At 56.2% G+C, this 19831-nt stretch overlaps 1 protein-coding gene across 4 annotated transcripts in view; it reads left to right on the top strand.

Annotated features, from left to right (window-relative positions):
• The window catches only part of CACNA2D2 (calcium voltage-gated channel auxiliary subunit alpha2delta 2), a gene marked incomplete at both ends in the record, with an annotated part of 136977 nt that overhangs the window by 87482 nt on the left and 29664 nt on the right, over nucleotides 1–19831 (top strand). For all 4 annotated transcript variants that reach the window (XM_082663790.1, XM_082663789.1, XM_082663791.1 and 1 more), the window contains one exon: nucleotides 18502–18561. In XM_082663790.1, coding sequence (XP_082519916.1) covers nucleotides 18502–18561 — 60 coding nt within the window. The remainder of the gene's footprint in view (nucleotides 1–18501; nucleotides 18562–19831) is intronic.

The raw sequence follows: 19831 nt of genomic DNA, 5'->3' as shown, positions 1-19831 counted from the left end.
GGAGGCGGGAGGCCTGTGGCCTCAGTCTCTCCCCACCTTAAGTCCTGAACCCTGGCAGCCACCCTAATGGGGTGGGGCGGGGGAGGGCGTGCCCAGCCACACCCAGGCTGAGATCCTGCCATGCATCTCTGATTGACCATGTGTCCCTGGGAACCAGGCCCTCTCTCTCCTCTGGATAAAACTCCACTGTGACATCCTTCCATTAAATAGGGCATGTTCAGAAGAGAAAATTGCTACCATTTTCCCCTTTTACTTCACTGTCATCAAAAATTGATCCCATACTGCATCCTTATTTCAAAGAATGAGCTAAAAAAATAAAATAAAAATGCCCACTCCTCAGAGTGGCAGCTGCATGAAACTTCCCATTCCTCCCCCCTCGCCCCACCCCCCAAAAAACGAAAGGAAGAAAAGAAAAATGTGGCCATGGAAGGACCATGCAACTGCCAGCCCTTCTGGAGCTGCTGAATGTGGCCTGGCTGTGGCTTTGGGAGAGAGGAGGGGCAGGGCCCAGTCTGCGGGCAGAAGGGGATTTCTATCTGGTGAAATGTGATAGAAAAGGGGTAATTGGGGGAGGTTAATTTGGATCTAAATGGAGCGATTCGTTATCTCAGTAAGAAGCATCTCATTTGCCAGGGAGACGGCTGTGCCTGCCAGCCAGATGCCGGCCTGCCCGTTGGCAGGGCAGTGGCTCAGAGCAGGGACCTGCCGCCCCCCGTCAGGCGGTCTAGCCTCACAGAGCCACTCACTCTCCTTGGCTTGTGGGGTGCGGAAGGTGAAGACATGGGTCCAGGAAGGGGGAAACAAACTGGGGAGAGTGTGACACCCCACAGAGCCCTGAGGCCTCCTGACCCCTGGACAGTTTTCCTTCCCATGGGTCTAGCTGCTTCCCGGAACAGTAGAGAATGGGTGGGGTGAGGAGCACAGTTTAATTTAGTTTATTTCCCACTTCATTCGGCAAAGTATTGAGCAGCTCTTCACCAAAGCACAGGGTTTTTAAAACATAGAATATGAATAATAAGGATGAGACAAAAGAGCCAAGATAAACAACCTCAGGACCAGGTGCTTGGTCTAGTTGAGCCTCCTGATAGCCAAAGGAAAAAGGGAGACCCTGTGTTCTAACCACAAGGGATGAGACATTTAGATCAACTCCCCACAGAAGCCAAGTCTTGCTTCCCGTGGATTGGTGTTTGGGGGAGACTTTCACGATGTGCCCCTCAGCTCCTCCCACCTTTACTAGGAGCAGGGTCTGGGAGCTGGCACCTGGGCTCCAGTCCTGAGCATGTCCCTCCTCCCCAGGCCTCAGATCCCCATCTGTTCCTTGCCAGGGATTACAGGCAGGAGCTGCTGACAGTGCTGGGATCTCTGGTCGCACAGGTGTGGCCCACACAGGCTGCATTGCTTTAGGCCTGGGCTCAGCACCTGAATAGACCTAGGCGTGTGTCCTGGTCCCACCTCCTGCCAGTTCTGTGGCCATGGAGTACTCAACCACATTGTTCTGAGCCTTCTTCTTCTGGAAAATGAACCAGTAGCACCAACCTCACCCCCCATGGTTGTGTTGGTCACAAGTGGACTGTAGGCCCCCAAAAGTGATAACTGTAGTCAGAAGAGCACCTGGTGGGCAGTTGGTGTGGGACTGGTGCACAGGATTTCCTTGCTCCGAGTATGTGTCTAGCCTAGTATTGGCTGTACCTTGAGTGCGGGGTGGGGGCAGGGTGAGCATGGAGACAAGTGGAAGCCCCTCCCTCCACTGTGAACTCTGTGAGAATGAGGCCGAGTCTCATTCAGCCTGTGTCTCTGGCGCAGGCACAGGCCATGAACATGGTTGCTGAAAGAAGAAAGAGGAGGGGCCCTGGGCATCTCCTTTTTGTTTATTCCATACTGTGGCGTTAGTTGGGGTAAGATAACACAAAACAAAGTGATCACAGGTGGGGCGAGGGATGGGAGGAAGGTAAACTAATGGACAAATTGAGGGCATATTTGAGGAGCAGATCACTAGGTGTGAATGAGGCAGGGGGCAAAATGAAGCAGAGGGCCTGTTTGGCCAGGCATGCATGGCAAGCAGTAGGCCCTGTGGGTCCAGGAGCCATGGGCCCAGTGAGCTACCTCACGCCCAGCCACAGCAGGAAGCAGCCCTGCCCCACCTGTGCCTTAGGAGGTGAGCTCAGGACATGAAGGTGAGGAACCACCTACCATGTGCAAATGGGCCTGAACACGTTTGCATGCATGCATGCATATACATACGTGTTCCCATGCTCATATGCACATGTATTCACATACATGGGATTTTTTAATTTTTTATGTCTGCACTTGTGTTCACATGCGCTCATGCAGGTACTCGTGTGTGTACATTCAAGTGCAAATGCACACAGTCCTCCTTCTCTAATTCCAAGCCCTCCACCCCCAGAATTACAAAGCTGTTGACCACATAGTCGAATGGAAGAGACCTCTTCTCCCATCAGCTACTGAAGCCTCTTCTCCCCTACAGTCCTCCTGCTTGGCAGACCTCTCTCAGTGGAGGCCCAAGAGTCCTCAGTCACAGGAGTCCCACTTGCCCCCCCCCTTTCCTGTAGGAGGCTCTGGTGTGGCGGCAGGGCAGGGGAATGACATCAGGCTCCAAAATGCTGGGGAGGGAAAGCCCCCATGGCCAGGACCCGAGAGTGGGCCAGCAGGAGTCTGGGAATCAGGTGGCCTGGAGGCCTTGAATACCTTGGTGAGGCTGGGCTGGCACTAGGACACAAAGAGGCCCCCAGCCCCAGAGAGTGCCTGGCTCTGCATTCAGGGAAGGGAAACAGACCCGAGGATGGTGAGCAAGTTCTACACTTAGCCTCACTGCTCACCCCCACCCTAGGGGAGTCCCACCTCTTGCTGAGCTTTGATCCCACCTGTGAAGTGGGATGAGGATGGCTCGTGGAGGTCCTGCCCTGATGGGCATGAAAGGATGGCCCTGGGGCCAATCCAGCCAGCCCAGGACTCAGAGTCTGCTCCTCTGGGGGATGGACTGGCCCTGGCCTTCTCCCTCTCCAGGCCCTTAGCTCAGGCAACAGCCTCAGATCTAGGCAGAGCCAAGCACAGCTGCCCCCAGAGGATCACTAAGCTCAACAATGATGAACATAAACCCACAGCAGCACTCCTGCCCTGATGCCATGAGGGTCACAGGCTGTGCTCGGCAGCCATGCCAGAGGCTGACCACAGGTGGAAGAGGGCTGCTGGGGGCCAGAGCTCACTGAGTGACCTCAAGGACACACACTCCCCACCTTCTTCAGGCACCCCTCCTATCTTCTCCAGCCTCAGTCTGTGCCCTGGGAAAGGGGCAAGAACTCCAAGGCCACCCAGTATGACAAGTGCAAGGTCATGCCGTGAAGCTGAGGATGAGCTCAGGCCCACCCAGGTGTCCTCCTGTCCCCTGGGTCCCTCACCCAGCCCCACAGTGTGCCCCCATCCCATGCTCTGTGATCCACAGCCAGCCAAAGGCTCACTTCCTCCTCAGAGGGGGTTCAGGGTCTCAGAGGGGGCTGAGGATGTCTCGTGGGTGAATCGATGAGTGGGGGAGGGAGGTTTAGTTACACAGTCCCAGCGACAAGCCCCCACCCTGCCCTCAAAGAGCCGTGACTACAGACAAACTGAGTAACCCCCTCTGAGCTTCAGTTTCCTCATCTGCAAAATGGGCTTGGAATGGGACCTGCTTTGTAGGGGTTCATGAACAGTGCTGGGGCACAGTGAGTGCTCAGTGGTGTGGCCGTGACAACAGGTCCATGTGAAGCACAGGTCCTACAAGTGCATTTCCAGGTGCAGGAATTCCCTGCCAACCATTTATATTTCAGGAACACTCAAAGCCCCACCTGATCACCTGGCCATGGGTTTCTCCTCCCTGGAAAACTCCTGGCCCTTCCCTGCAGTTTGCTCTGGCCCCCCTCCAGGAGCTACTCCCTTCTTCAGGCAGCCCCAGGTCCACACTCCCCCTTTCCTGGTGACATCTGACTCTCTTACTGGCCCTTCCTAATAAGCCCAAGTGCCACCGGGCTCCATGTGGCCAGCACTCAGCATTCTCCTGTTTTCTCACTGATGCAGTGATGCTGAATGGTGCCATTTTCCCATTTCACAAGGAGGAAAACTGAGGCCTGCCTGGAGAACTGAAATCACCCAATCAGGATAGATCTGAGTCCACTGTGGGTCCATCACTAGAAGGATCTCTCCCACACAAAGTCCAACCCAAAGGGCTGAAAAGATAAGGGGCTGAGGTGGCCTTAGCCAGCTGGGATTCAGGGCTTCCTTCCTGGGAGGTGGCATGGTAGAGTACAGACTCCCAGACCCTTGTCCCAGGGGAGAGGGGCTGCAGCCTGAATACGGGTGTGGAGGCAGAGATGCCCCAAATAGGCAGGCACGTGCTACATGGCTGCTGCCCCACGCTCCCCAGCTGGCACCGTGGCTGTGTGGCCATTGCTAGGCATCTGTAAGGCCCAGGTGGGCCCTACCTGTTGTGGAGCAGCCGCGCAGTGTGGGCTGGGCACGGGACCTGGGCAGGAGCAAGGCCGCCTTCACCTGCCCGCCCTCCTCTCACTTGGCAGCAGCGAGCAGAAGCCATTAGCGCCTGGCAGCCCATGTCCCACGGCTCTGACAAACGCCTTAAATGTTGTCGCCAAGGCTCCAGCTGTCCCTCCGGCCGCCTTTACTCCTCGTAATAACCGAGTGTCGAGGCTGATTGGAGCAGCGGGATGCAGCCAGTATTCAGAGCAGCTTTTACCCTGGACGTTTCCACCTGGCAGCCAGGCTGTGCCCACCCCACCCTCCGCCTCCAGGCCTTTGTCTGCCTGTCGCCTCTGCCCAGGCCCCCAGCATCGCCCCCGGGCCAACCAGTGCCCAGCTTTGTGTCCCAGGTGGTGCCCACGCTGCTACCACCAAAGGTGGTGGGCAGCGATGGGCTGGAGTCTCAGGCGTCCACACCCAGCAGAACGGCAGCCCGAGTGGAAAGATGTGGCTCTAATTCCCACTCTTCCGGGTGACCTCTGTGGGGGAGCCCCTACTTCCTTTTGGTTTGGCTTCATCTCTCAGCCTTGGTGTCCTTGTTGGTGTAATGGGAATGATGACTGGGCTTCATAGGGCTTAAATGGACCATATGTGTGAAGCAAGGTGTGTATCACCATGTCCTGTGGAAGAGGCTCAGCCACACTGAGACCACGAACACCCTTGGACGGAAGGAGGCTCAGGAGGAGCAAAGGCCTGCATCAGCTTCCCTGGCCAAGACCGCCCTCCTCTCCGCACAGCTGTGCGCAGCTGAGGCTCCCATTTGGAGTCCCCTTCCTCCTCTTCTCTGTCTGGCCTTGGCCTTCAAATTTGGCCTGCTGTTCCCTCTTCCAGGAAGCCCTCCCAGTTTGATCTAACCACACTCCTCTCCCACAGGTTTTATGTGACATTTTGAGTGGGTCCTAGATACTCAACATTCTCTTATTGTTTGCCTTCATCCTCGCACAGCCTTAGTGAGGTCAGGACTATTAGAAGCCTCATTTTAGAGACAAAGTAGTCAAGATTCAGAGGGGGACTAGCATCAGTCGCCCATGTCACACACAAAGCTCCTGGCTCCGCCCCATGGGGCACTGTGGCCGCTGATCAGGGGAGTAAAGTAAGCCCCACCTCCCAGGGACTCTGCCAGAGAGGGCGTGCACCCCCATCCCACCCCCTGGCCGTGAGGGCTTCCTTCCTGAGACACCCAGTTACAAGCACCAGTGTCCAGGCCAGATTTGGTTGGTTGATTTATGAGGTCTGTGATCACTGAATCATTTGTTTACAGGTTCCCTAGCCTTCCAGGGATGCTGAGGGTGATGGGCAGAGAAAGGTAAAGAGTGAGTAGTCTCTGCCCATTCATCAGACTTTCCTCAGGGGTGCAGAGGTGATGGAGCAGGTGGTGGTGGTGGTGATCACAAGGAGATGTGAGATGCTAGCGGAGGTACCACAGTGGAGTGATGGCCATACTAGTGACGGTTGTGGTGGTGGTGGAGGTGATGTTGATAGTGGAGTCAGTGGTAGATGGTGATGGTAGTAGAAGTGACAGTAATGGTGTTGGTGACTGTGATGATGGGGATGAAGGTAGCGATGGTGGAGCTACTGGTGATGGTGGTGACGGTGATGGGAGTAATACTGCTGATTGGTGATGGGAGTCCCACTGGGGATGACAATGGTAATGGTGATGGGAATAACTTTGGCAATGATGATGGGAGTGGTGCCAGGGTGATAAAAATAATGTTGGCAATAGTGATAGGGGTCGCAGTGGTGGTGATGATGGAATAATGTTGGCAGTGGTGATGAGGAATGTTGGCGGTAGTCATGGGAATGTTGATGGTGGTTAAGTGGGGATCAGTTGTGATGATGGAGGTAGTGGTGATGGTAGTGCTGAGAGAAACACTCTGGTGGGGGCAGAGGTAACGGTGGTGATGGTGATGGGGTTACAGGGCTGTCAAGGCTTCCAGTGGAGTATCTCTCGTGGGAGAGTCCACCAGGCAGCCCTGTCCCACATGTGGGCTGTGCCCTAGCTGGAGGCAGGACGCAGTGGGGCTTGCTTGATTCTCCTTTTCTTTTAACCTCCAGTGAGCACAGCCTTCTGGGTAATGAGATGCAAATTGACAGAAAAGACAATGAGCCAGCCTGCGGCCCGTAGGGCAGCTTTTAGAGTCAGGCTGATTGCCTCCATGCCAATTTGCATGGCATTAGCTGTACACACCTCCTCCAGTGGGCTCGTGCATTTCATCAGAGGTCATCTGGATTGTTGCATTCAACAACAGGTGGTGACCTGTGATCCAGGCCAGGGCCAGGGGCAAGGCCACTCTGACCCTGACCTGACAGAGCTCCAGGGTGTGGCACCAAGAAATCTGGGCCTGTGGGAAAGTCCAGTGGATGAGGGACTTCATGGTCAGCAAGGGATGACCATGGTTCCATCTGGGTATGTGCTGGGAAGGTGACAAACAGGCCTCAGGCAAAAGGGAGGCCTGGCCCTGGCTTGGGATGCCTCAGTACAGGTCCAGGCTCTGCCCCTAACTGGCACCATCACCTGGGCAGTCCCTCTGGGCATTGGCTCCCCCACTGTGCAGTAGGGGCCCCAGCCTCATTGTCTCCACATTGAAGGTGATGATCATCAAGCTAGGCCCCTGAAAATCCCGGCCCAACTGCCCTGGGGTCCCTGCTGCAAGGTGAGCCTGGGGCCCCTTCCCTGCTGCCCTTGCTCTCTGGCCCCTGCAACCTCTCTGACCCAGTGCAACCCAAGGCTTCACCCCATACCCTCCCCCAGGACAAATGACAGTGGGACCAGGGGCTCTTTCCCTCTGCCCTCCACCTCCAGCCCTGCCAGTGCCCCCTCAGGCACATCCCCGTGCCCCTCTGGGCCCGCCTCCCTCCTCACTGTCCCACTGCCTCTCCCCCCGAGGTTGGGCCTAATCAGAGCTAATCAGAAAATTATGAGCTGCCTGATTACTGATTAGATTCCTAATGTTAATAGAGTCGAGAAGGGCCCGCTCAGGCTGTGTTTTAGGAAAAAGTATAAAAATAACATCAAGGGAAGGGAGCATGGCAGCTGGGCAAGGGCTTGGGCTCTGCTATCCTCACAGGCAGGGGCTCAGGCTCTGCTGTTCTAGTTGGTGGGGGGCGCTCAGGCTCTCAGGTGAAAATACATTTCATAGCAGGAAGGCCTCCTAGCACCCTTAAATTCTGCCAGTGAAGTCGCCACCCCAGGCAGCTCTTCCTGCAGAAGCCTCTATCAAGTTCTGTGCTCAGGACAGTGAGACTGAATTGTAGTGGGAAGATAGGGAAGACCCTACTGATGGTATATCACATGAGAGCAGGGCCGTGTCTGTACCGCTCACGGACCTACTCATGCCTAACACAGGCCAGGCACACAGTAGGTGCTTAATAAACATTTGTTGACAGGAAAGAAGGAAGGTCACATCAAAGCCTTCTCACTGGAACTACCACCCTCCCATGGTGGGGCATAGAGGCATCCGAGAAGGCTTCCTGGAGGACGATGTTGGAGCACATCAGGAGAACGCAGTCGTCTGGGGCCCAGGCAGGGGGTGCTGAACTCCCCAGGGACCCAACTCCTGGCTGACCTGGCCAGATGAGGGGCCCATGTCCATCACCCCCTAGCCTCTTACTCCAACAGGGCCCCTATGGCTTCTGCTTCAATACCACCTCATCACTGACTTGGCAGCAGCTGGGTGGGACTGGTAGATAACATTTTCATGAGGTCCAGAGTGGAGTTGGAGTCCCAGAGAGCAGACGTCAGCATTTCAGACCCCTGAGGCAACCCCTTGGCCCCTCAACATGGTGTGCCCAGTGTGACCCATACTTAGACTCAGCCTCACCCTGCCCTCACTTTTATCTCTGCACTACCTTGGATCCCTGTTCTCTGTCAGTGCTGCTTCTGGCCTGGTCTGTGAGTCTCCATCCCAGGGAAATCCAGGGCCTCCAAGACGGCAGGTCCCTAAGGGCACCTCCTGATCCACCCCCCCCACCCCACTGGCCATGGTAGAAGCCTGTACCCAGCTCTGCGGCCACACCAATCCAAGAATCAAGTCCCTGCCCTCTAGAGACCGCATCTGGGAGGGAGTCAGATGCAACAGTGATGGAGACACCACAGGGGATTCTGGAAACCCAGCCTGGCAAGGGCACCAGGCGTCCTGGAAGAGGTAGATGGGCACTGACTCCTAACGGATGAGGTAGAGCTGCCAGGGGAGGGGGCAGGAAGGGCAGTCCAGGTTCAGGGCACAGCACAAATAAGTATAGGGAACCTCAGCATGGCAGGTGGGCAGAGTTCAAGGTCAGCATGGTGGGGGTGACGAGTTTGGTGGGACCAGGCCACACAGGGCCCTGTAAAGGATGGCAACAGGAAAGGGAAGAGTGGTCAGGGCATCTAGGAAGCACTGGTTGGGGACACAGGGGTCTGTGTGGGAGGCCTGAAGGTGTGAGGGCCTGGGGCAGATGAGCTCATGCCAAGCAGCTTGGGTGGGAGTGTGAAGTTGGGTTGGAGCAGGGGAGGGGGGTGTTCTGGAGAGGTCTGGTCTGGAAGGGAGAAAGGAGGCACAGGAATAGGGGGCTTTGGAGGGGAGCAGCTTCTAAGGGGTGACCTTAGGGAAGGGACAGCCCAGCTTGGATGGGGTTGGTTGAGTAGGACACTGAAATGGGACCTTGGTCTCTTCCTGGGGCAGGGCAGGGCTGGGCTGAAGGCCAGGCCAGGGTGCTGGGGGGCAGTGGACAAAGGTGGTGCTGAGGAGAGTGACAGTCAATTGGCATGAGCTTCAGAGGGGAAGAGGTCAAGCCAAGGTCAGAAGGCCCAAGAGAAAAGCCGAGGTTAAGGGGAGCAGTCAGTAGGCCCCTGGGGTGAAGCTGAGGGGAGGGAAGGGGCAACCCACTCCCTGGGACTGTATCTCCAGTTCCACGGGTGAGTCTACATCCTGTCTTCTGTCTATACCTTATTCACATCTCCACAGCCCTGGGAGGGCCGGGTGGGCTTCTGGTGCCTGTTATGGACTTGAGAAGCTGAGGTCTAGAGAGAAGAGGTTAATGCTTCCCAAAGTACATGCTGGGCCAGTCACCAAGCCCTAGGAGCTCGGGCCTCCCAAGTGGCAGGGGCATTGTCACACACAGGCACACACACACCCATGCCCACACATGTGTGTCTCTAGAACGTGGCCTGATGAGGGGAAAGGACGTGTTCCGTGGTACACTTAGACAAATGACGTGTTGCCTGCTCCTCTATCTCAAGAGTGGCCAACAGCCCTGGGCCTGATACCTTCACGTAATGCTCTCTGTGTGTTTTTTAAAAGGGTGAAAAGGAAGAAACTTTGGTGAATTACACCAAAGAGGGAGGAAGACTGAAAAAACTGGCAAATTTATGAGAAATTTCACCTGGTTCACCAGGGACTGGTTCACTGTGGAGATGTGCAGGTTTCATGCTGGGAACTGAGGAGGTGCCCGCTGGATTGGCGGCTTCTGACCCTGAGGGACTGTGCTGAGCAGGGCAGTGCCTTGGAAGGAGTCCCAGCAGCCTTGGAGTCCACATGGCCCAGCCCTTGGCTCGGGCTCCTCAAGGCCAAGGTGCCTCCCTATGGCAGGGCTCCGGGGCCACAGCCCAAACACGGACCTGATGCGGTACGTGGACTTACTGGCTTATCTCTCATCAAGGAACCTCTCAAAGGTGCCCAATGGGGGACCTAGGAGCAGCAGCAGTGACCTGGCAGGGCAGGGCCCCAAGAGCCGGGCCTGTCCTACTACCCTCAGCATGAGGCCGTGCATGGCCACATGCATCCCCTCCTGAAGCAGCCTGATGCCAGAGTTGAAATCTCCTGAGAGAGGACTTCATCTGTGGCTCCTGAGAACTGCTCTGTAAATTCAGGCTGGCCCCTGCGAATGTCCTGCCCAGCCTCCAGAGCCCCTTTCCTCACCCCTTGCCCTGTAGACACGTTTTTGTATTGACCACGGTTCCTGTTGAAAGCTAAAGTGTCCATTGAAGCCAGTGGAACTTCTGTCATCACCTGAGTGTGGCTTCACCTCCTTTCCTTCCTGGGAAGGAGCATCTCAGAGCACATGGCTTTCCTTTTCCTGATGTGAAAATGTCCACTTTGGGGTTACATACCAGTAATAGGACAGAGGGGATTTTTTAAAAGTCCTCCCATGGCAAAATATAAGCCAGCAGCTGCCCTTGGTTGAGCAGAATGATCCTGTCTGGTCTGAAATTCAAGCCTCTGGACACCAGGTTCCCCAGCTGCATCTCCATCTTCATCACAAGCCACCCCTCACTTCTTCATATTTTTCCTGGGAAATTAAAACACAGGCTGCCCCTTGCAGGCAGGGACAGAGGGGGCACAGGAATCGATAACCAAGGCCAGGGTGCCCACAGGGAGTGAGCAAGCCCAGGCCCGGGGCTGGAGAGATGGGTGCCCCTTCCAGAGGGGAACAACTCGAATGAGTTTTTCCCTGTTACATGTATTCTGACCTTTTTTTTTTTTTTAAGAAAAAATTCTATTTTACTAATTTTTTTATCAACTCGTGGAGAACACGTGTGGCTGGTGAGGGAAAAGGTCAGGGAGCTTGTCGCTGCTAACAACAGCGTGGGCCTCACGTGATGGCTCCCCCCTCCACCAGGCGCCCTTTGCAGCTAGGAGTGTTTGTTGTTTTCCCTGCAGTTTCGGTTGCTAGAATTTTGGTCCGGGTTTTGGGTGTTTGTTTGTTTGTTTTTCATCTGTTCCGGTGGTTGTTTCATCTTTAAGCTGGAAGCACGGTTAATACAGAAAGCGTAGGTCAGATGTGTTGTGGGACAGGAGCCAGGTGTGTCCTGTGTGGATGGATGCAGGAAGCGGGTGAAAGAAGGGACTTTGGAGAGAAGGGGTGGAGAAGGCGGGAGGGCTCACCAGAAGGCTGAGTGCTGGTGCTGCCCAGGAGGTGCCAGTGTCGGCAGCACATTTGACCGGAAGGCAAAGCCACCAACCTCTTCATCACCTGCCATACAAAAGTCATGGGTCCTGTCAGCCTGCTCTGCCCACACTGGTGCACTTCTCTTCACCCCTCAGAACCCAGCAATATGGGGATCAGGACAGGACCGCCTTCAGAAGGTTGTGGTGAGTGAGGTTGTGCCCATAAAGCTCTGAGCAGTCAGAGGCATCAGGATACCCATCGCTCACGTAGCAAGCACTGTCTGCCCACACGTGCACCTTCCCCAGGCACAAGTTGTGCAGGAACAGGGCCAAGTTAGGATTCTCCTGGTCCCTGACCATGGGTGAACCTGCTTGAAGAAGGCAGTAGACAGACAGACAAACACCCATTCAGGCTGAGGTGGCAGGAAGAATGGACCCACAGGGCCAGGACTCCTCACTTGCCTGTGCATCTTGCCCTATTGTCAGCCCTGGGGCTCCAGTGCCTTCCTTGCTGAACTGCATCTTGCTTCATTATTATGCAGATATTTTGATTATGCAGATATGTTTTTTAGACAGTTTGAAATATGTATATTATTTACTCATTAGACCATAACTGCTCTGAAAATTGGAAATCTGCATTTAGTATCTATCAGTACAAAATACAGAGTTAAATACAGGGCCCACAGGTGGGGAGGGAAGCAGGGTGGCAGTGGTGGCAGTGCTGTGCTGGGCAGGGGCTTCTGGGCACCCTGGTGCTTACCCCTTCCCAGGGACTGGGTCCAGTGACACCAAGGATGGGGGGGATTGGCTCAGAGCAGCATCTGAGAGTCCAGTTACTGATCCCCTCTCCTGGGGAAAGGGCAAAGGAACCACTCTGGGAAGCAGGTAAGGAACACCTGAGCCCAACCAGCCACGCCCCACCTGGCCAGACCTGATCCTTCCCTGGAACATTCGGCATCCAACACTGCTGGTAGGCCTACTGATGCCCCCTCCACCACTTCCTCACCAGGAGCCTGGGGCAGTGGCACTAATGCTCAGTCCCCTTACAGAACGGGGAACAAAAGAATCCACCTCTCAGGCTTCCCTGGTGGCGCAGTGGTTGAGAGTCCGCCTGCCGATGCAGGGGACACGGGTTCGTGCCCCAGACTGGGAAGATACCACATGCCGCGGAGCGGCTGGGCCTGTGAGCCATGGCCGCTGAGCCTGCGCGTCCGGAGCCTGTGCTCCGCAAAGGGAGAGGCCACAGCAGTGAGAGGCCCGCATACCGCAAAAAAAAAAAAAAAAGCCACCTCTTAGGTGTCTTGCTAGGGGTGGGGTGGGGAGGGTGAGGAAGAGATACAGTCTTCCACCTGCCGTTGGATTAACTGCACCAGTCAGCTCAGGGTAATTTCAGGGGCAGTGTCTGGTATCATCCTGTCATCATTACCTTCTTTGCAACCCTCTGGCGGTGTTCTTGGGGCACCTACTTGGTGCTAGGACTTTACTCTGGGCTTGCTGCCCCCAACCTCTACCTCAGAGCCCCCATCACAGCTTCTGCCAGGCTCAGCCCCCATTGGCACATATCTCAATATCCTGTGCCTCATGGGTTCAGGGCCTTTTATCCTAAGCCTCTCATAACCTCTTGGAAGAGAAAGTAGCTATAACCAATTAAGACCAAAAAACTCATTCAATCTTTCCCTCTGGGCTGCACAAAACAAATCCTGTTTGATGGGTAGTTACTCCCCAGACCCTTTCAGGCTAGGCCAGCAGTGGGGGGGGGGGGGCTCCAGGTGAGGGGGATGAAGGGAGGAGGCCAAGGAGAAGTGGGGTCACCAGCCTGGGGGGAGGAGTGGGACCTCAAAGAGGATGGAGTGGAGAAGCCTGAGGGCTCCAACCCACCAGGCCCAAGCCCCGCTCCTCCAGAGGGGGACCTTATCCTCCAGGTGTTGGCCTCTGAGGGGCAGCCACCGTGGCCTCAGGTCCCTTATCTTAGGTCATGGTCTATCTCAGCTCCAGAGCAATTGAGAGACTTTGAACTTAGTGAAATTCAAAGGTGTCTGTAGAGGGGGCTGCTCCCCCAGGGGAGCTTTGTCCACAGCCCAGTCCTCCTCTTTCTTGCCCTTTCCCGTAAGAACAGTTTCCGGAGCTGAGGGAAATTGATTGTTAAGTGAAACTCTCTGATAATTGCCTCTGAAATGCCCGCTGTTATCGTAATTGACTTAGCCGTGAGCAGCCCTGCTCAGCAGTCCCACCACAGTTCCCTCCAACGCCTTGGCCGTGATGGAGACATCGCAGGCCAGGCAAGCCACCATCAGCAACTCCGTAGCATCACCTTCATAGGCAGCCCTCACCCTCCAGGATGTGATGAAGAAAAAGTCTCAGAGAGGTTAAACCACACACCTAGGGTCATACAGCTGACCAGGCAGGTCCAGACTCAAGCCTTTACCCAGGTTCAGAGACATTCTGACTTTGATTTATCAGATGTTCATTGTGTACCTACTACGTGCCAGGGGCCAGGTTACTGTAAACTTGATAGCTGCCAGATACAGTGCCCACCAAGCTCAGCTCAAGGGGAAAAGCAGAGGGTTCTCTAAGTTCATGATGGGGAGAGATGGGAGCCTGCCATGGGTCAGGAAGTGGTTAGGAGGAGAATGGGGTCTAAGCTAACGCCTCAAGGGTGAGGGAATGAAACAGGCTGGAGGAGTCTGGGCAGGAGTGCACAAGGAGGGAGCGGAATGTGCAGGGGCCTGGTAGCAGGAGAGCCAGAGACTGCAGGTGGCTCTGAGAGCAGAGCCCAGAGCCCAGAGCCCGAGCAGGGAGCTGGTCCCAGGGAACAGGTATTCAGGGTCAGGGATGGGAACAGAGCACATCTCCCCCAGGCAGGCAGGAGCCCTGAGATGAAGTGAGCCATGTTCCCACTGCTGCCCCTGCCCTGCTAGGAGTCTTTGTAGGTTCTCCCTTTACTTCTGGATCTCAGTGTCCTTCCCCATCCTGTCTACCCCAGGCCATCAGGAGGACTTGGGGGAGGTGGGAGGGAAGCGCAAGGAGGATGAACCTCGGGGCAGGGCAGAGGCAGAGGCAGGGCTGTGAGCAGTCTCCCAGCCAGCCCCGAGCAGGCCTGACTGTTGTGGGCTCTGTGAAGACAGGAGCACAAGTCTGAGTGCCTGGCAGAGGGGAGGGGAGCCCATGGACAGGACAAGGGCAATAGGAGGCTTCCAGAAGAGGTGACAGTCTGATAGCACTGACTGAGATGATGGGGAGCACATCCCAAGCAGAAAGAGTGGATGCCAGGAAGGCCCAGAGGTGGACAAAAGGCTTGTGTGCTTAGAGCCAGCAAGTGAAACACCAGGGCACTGGGCTTTATGGACAGCTACTGGCAGTTGGAGCAAGGGGGCTGCCAAGAACCTAACTACCGTCTGCGTGGGTAAGGTTACTACTTCTAATTTATAGGCAGGAAATTGAGAGCTGGAGGGGGAAGCTGGGGTCTGAACCCAAGGCTCTAGGGTCCAAGCTCTGATCCCCACCTGGGGCCCCTCGTGCGTGCCATGTGTATTCCCGTCCTCTTCCCTCTCACCCTCAGGCCTGAGAGACCGCGTGCAGCCACAGCCTGCCCCATCCACCCCCCCCCCCCCCCACCGTTCAGCTGCCTCAGCCCTTCCTCCCGCACCACCAGGCCTGTGGATTTAGCAGTTTCCACACGTCCGGTGCCTGGGGATGGACTGATTGATCTGTAACACCGAAAAAATAATAATGGCTTGATCATTACTGAGGATTAAAAGTAATCCTTTCGCTGTGGCTATTGCAACTCCGTTATTCACGAGTCAGCGGGCTGACCCGGGCCTTTGAGCCCATGGGACTCCATGAGTTCAAGGAGGCTGGAGGCTGGGGCCCTCCCTCCCTGGTCTCCCTCACCTTGGCCACTAGGCTAGCGAGCCTGAGGGGCCATCAGCCCCCATGTTCCTGAGGCCTGTGAATCCCAGGGTCAGACCTAAGTCCTGAAGGGTGAAGGAGCTGGCATCCGCTGGCCAGCGGGGGAGGTAGGGGCTGGAGAGGACAGCTCCTCAAGGCCGTGGCCCAGTTTGGAGACTTCAACTAGTGTCTGTTTGGTGTTTGCAACCCTATCAACCGTGTGGCTTTTCTGTGGCAAGGGACCTGATCCGGTTGTTCCCACATGTGTCCCAGCCTCATCGTCCATGAAGTGGCAATGGCTCCAGGCCCACTCTGAGAAGGGTCTGGATCCCTGGGAAGGTGTTGGGCCACCGGGCAAGGAAAAGGGGTATCCAGTGACTGCCTGAGACTCACCCCTCAAGATGCAGCCCCAGGGGATGTTCCCTGGGCTCCCACACTCCATTCCAGGCCTGGTGCCAAGCTCGCATGGTCAGTGCTCCATTAACAGGAGTGACAAGTGTTGTTAACCGTGTGTGTCACACAGTAATGTCCTCTGCGGAAGGGCACTGCCAGCTTGTGAATCAGGACCCATCGGGGTCGGGCTTGGGTGGGGGTGTTTGTGGTTTAGGCTGAGAGGAGGACCCAGGATGGAAAGGGAGGGGCAGGAGTTGGGCACAGGGGGGCTCCTGGGGCCTTAGGAAAGCCCCAGGATCCACATTTTGAAGGCTGCAGCTGCTGTGTGGAGAAGGATGACGAAGAGCAAGAGAGGACGCAGGAGCCTGGGCTGGGGATGATCAGTAAGGCGGTGTGAAGAACACTAAGGGTGGGATGTAGGGGCAGTGGTCACAGGGTGGAGGGGCTCATTCTAAGAGGGGGTGTTGTAAGCTCTGGTGGGCCTAAGGGTTACCCCAGAAAGGTATCCAGGAGCTCAGGAGGGGCCAGGATTGGAGGCAAGACCTGAGAGCCATCTGGGAGAAGAGAGGCCTATGGTTCCTGAAGCTGGATTATTGGGGTAGGGCCCACCCAAGCAGTCACTGCAGTAACAGGTGGGCAGAGGACAAAACCTGCAAAAAAGACGGGTGGGGGTGGCAGGAGGGTCTCAGCAATGTGAAGTGAGGGAGTTTGACTTTCCCACCCTGCCCCCAGGTCCCCCAGCCTCATAGCCTTCCCAGCATTCAGTGCTTTTGCCCTGAGGAGGAGGGGGAGCCAGGCCCAGCGGGAGTAGGGATAGCTCTGCACAGCCCTTCTAACAGCCAGAGGTGGCATCCTGCCCAGCGAGTGGAGGCTGCGGCTCTACAGGGAGTCCCACCAGGCCCCCACCACACTGTTCCACTCTAGAAGGGAGGAAAAGCTGGTCTCCCATTTCCCCCAATGGGCAGCTGCCAGGCTTTATTTTAGAATTTCCCCTCTTGGGCCCACAAGCCATCAGGCCTGGACTGATGGATGGGAGTCTTTGTCTTGAATACCAAGGGGGCAGGGCCCTCTGAGTGGGGGCTGGAGGCCAGAAGGCAGGACCCTACTGCTCCACTCATGGGGTCAAATAGGGCGGGGAGTTGGGGACCAGAGCCCCTTCCACACCAAGAGCTACTCTTTTCCTCCCCAGGCATGGTGGGCCCTGTGGAGCATACCTTCGGACTTTGGTCATGGGCTGGGCGAGGCAAATTTGGTGGTGAGGGCCCCAGCCCAACCCAGAGCTCCTCTGTGACCTTAGGCAGGCTGCTCACCACCTCTGTGCTGGGTACCTTCATCTGAGGAGGACACGTCAAGCACGTTGTGAATGGTGACAGGTACACGTGATGTGTCCCTGGCCTGGGGGAGGGCTTGGATGCAGCAGATGATCAGTTCAGGGTGACAGTCATCATTATGATGAACAGGACTTCACTGCACTCAGCTCTGCAGGAGGCCCTAGAGGGCCAGGCTCAGTCCTGTCCTCAGGAGCCTCAAAACTTCCTAAAGGGGGACTTCCGTGGTGGCGCAGTGGTTAAGAATCCGCCTGCCAATGCAGGGTACAAGGGTTTGAGCCCTGGTCCGGGAAGATCCCACATTCTGCAGAGCAGCTAAGCCCGTGCACCACAACTACTGAGCCTGCGTGCCACAACTACTGAAGCCTGTGTGCCTAGAGCCCGTGCTCCACAACAAGAGAAGCCACCGCCATGAGGAGCCTGTGCACCGCAACAAAGAGTAGCCCCCGCTCGCTGCAACTAGAGAAAGCCCGCACGCAGCAATGAAGACCCAACACAGCCCAAAATAAAAATTAATTAATTAATTAATTTTAAAAAAAGACTTCCTAAAGGGACAGGATCTACGGAGGCACAAAGTAAGAATCTCTGGGTCAGGATTCAGGCCCAAAGGGTAGCGAGTTTCCAGCACCTCCTCCAGGAAGCCTTCCCTGACCTCCCAAGTTCCCACAATGCTGAGCTTCCCAAAGCACCTCAGCTAGTCCTGCCCTAGTTATTCTGCCTGGTTATGTCTGTTTTCTCCTCTGAACTGTGGGAGGGCAGGGCTGGCTCTGCCATATCTCCAAACATCAGCACAGTCTGGCACTAGGTGTATTGGGTAACAAGGTGTGGGATGGACAGACGCAGCTGTGCTCACAGGCACAGGGGCCTCAGTGGAGGAGGCCACAGGAACCAGCACCAAAGGATGGACCAGGCTTGTGCGGACAGAAGGCTTAGAGAGCCCTGCTGGGAGGGGGCTCAGGAAACCAGGACAGGGACAGTGGGGACAGGCCTGGGTGGGCAGAGGTGGGCTGTGGGCACCTCCTTCTGGGCCCTGAGCAAGCTGGGGGCAAAGGTGCATCAGCGAGGCACTCTGTCACTTGTGGCATTTCCTCTTTGGCTGGGGAAGGCCTTCCTCTTGACGCTGGGGTGACACTGGTTTGTAGCTAGTAGAGAGTGTCAGTGGGCTTGGCTCCAGGGCCTGGGTCTTAATATGCCTCAGGGGTCCCCCTGCCTTCCTGTGGGCAGGAAATGTGGCTGAGCTGAAGTCCAGGGAGTCCCATGGAGATGCCACTCAGGTCTGTGCAGGCTTCACCTTTCCTGTGGGAGCCCGATGTGGGTGGGGGAAGGGCCCACAGAGCAAGCTGGAGAATGTCTGAGATCAAGGAATCTCTGAGAGTCTGGCACGATGTCCAGGGAGTCCCTGAGCCAGTCTGGCCCCAGGGACTGCTGGGGATGGAGAAGGCTTTGGGCTGGGCACAGACCTTCCTCAGTCTCTGACCTCCCTGTGCTCTGTCCCTCAGAGATTGGCTGACGCTGCAGAGAACTTCCAGAAGGCCCACCGCTGGCAGGACAACATCAAGGTAAGAACTGCAGTGCCCTCCCCAGCCCCTAGGACCTGCCCACCCGCAGCAAGGGTGGATGTGCATGCAGGGGAAGAGGGAGAGGGAAGCTGCCCAGACCCACTGGAAGGGCACCAAGGGCTCTGTGGGGTGGAGCCGGGAACCTTTGCCCAATGTTCAGCAAACATTTGAGGCTCCCCTTGGTGCTGGGACACAGGGTGCAGATATGAACCTCTCATTCCACTCCCAGCTCCCAGAGGAGCTATGGAGTCCCCCATGAGCACATAGGCTACTCTGAAATGATGCTCCCCAAAAGTTGGCATCCCCTTGGTGGTTAAGGAGGTGCACAGACTCCTTGGACAGCCCCTGGGGCAGAGAGGCCTCTTGACTCCAGGACTTCCCAGACTTTAATACACTGACCTGAAAGAGATGCTGGGGGAAAGGGACCCTATCCCCTTCCCAGACTTCCCCGAGCAGCAGCCTGTCTTCCAGAAGGCTGCCAGGCTGGGATCGGGGACCAGACTGTCACAGCCACTAAATCCTCTCCTTCCGCCAGCAAAGCTCAGAAGGGGCTTGGGCGCAGAGCAAGTGGCAGCGTGAGAAGCTGGGAGCAGGACTCTTTCTGAGGACAGAAGGGCCCAGAATGTGGGGGAGAGAAGGAAAGCCTCATTGATCCCCAGCCGCACACCCAGGTGGCTCACATATTCAGGCAGCTTGCGTTTGATTTGGGCAAGACTGGACACACCTGCACCTTTCCTGTCAAAGGATAACAGTAAACCAGAAGAGAGACTGAAGCAGCGTTCCTCCCAGACTCAGGAAACCCCCGATGCCAAGGATGACGGAACCCTCGGGGACCAGACCAGTTGGCAGGGCTCGCTGTGTCCTCCACAGCCGCTCAGGCATGTGGGCCACGCCTCCCAGTGGTCTCTGTGCTAAATGCAGGGAGAGGCACCAAGAGCTGCCCCCTGGCACCCAGGGGCCAATAAGGGGGACGGGGGAGGCCTTGACTCACTCCAACTCTGAGCCTGGCACCTCTAGGAGGCAGGAGGGATTATTATCCCTACTTAACTGATGAGAACCCTGAGGCACAGAGTGGTTAGACCTACCTGAGGTCACCTGTTGGGGGCAGAGTCTCACAGCTGTGCCGTCAGGTGCCAGGGGGTGCATGCCTATGATGCAGGCCCCCTAAACCTGTTCCTTCTCCCCAGTCCCCATCCCCCCAGGCCACCCTGAGCGCACACCATAGCACTCTTCCTTTGCTGCCTGGTGGGTGCTGGGTGCTGCCCTCAGG

The sequence above is a fragment of the Grampus griseus genome (genome assembly GCF_964374135.1).
Source record: "Grampus griseus genome assembly, chromosome: 10".
NCBI lineage: Eukaryota > Metazoa > Chordata > Mammalia > Artiodactyla > Delphinidae > Grampus > Grampus griseus.
Note: the sequence above shows the minus strand (reverse complement) of the source record. Positions and strands in the feature narration are given on the sequence as shown.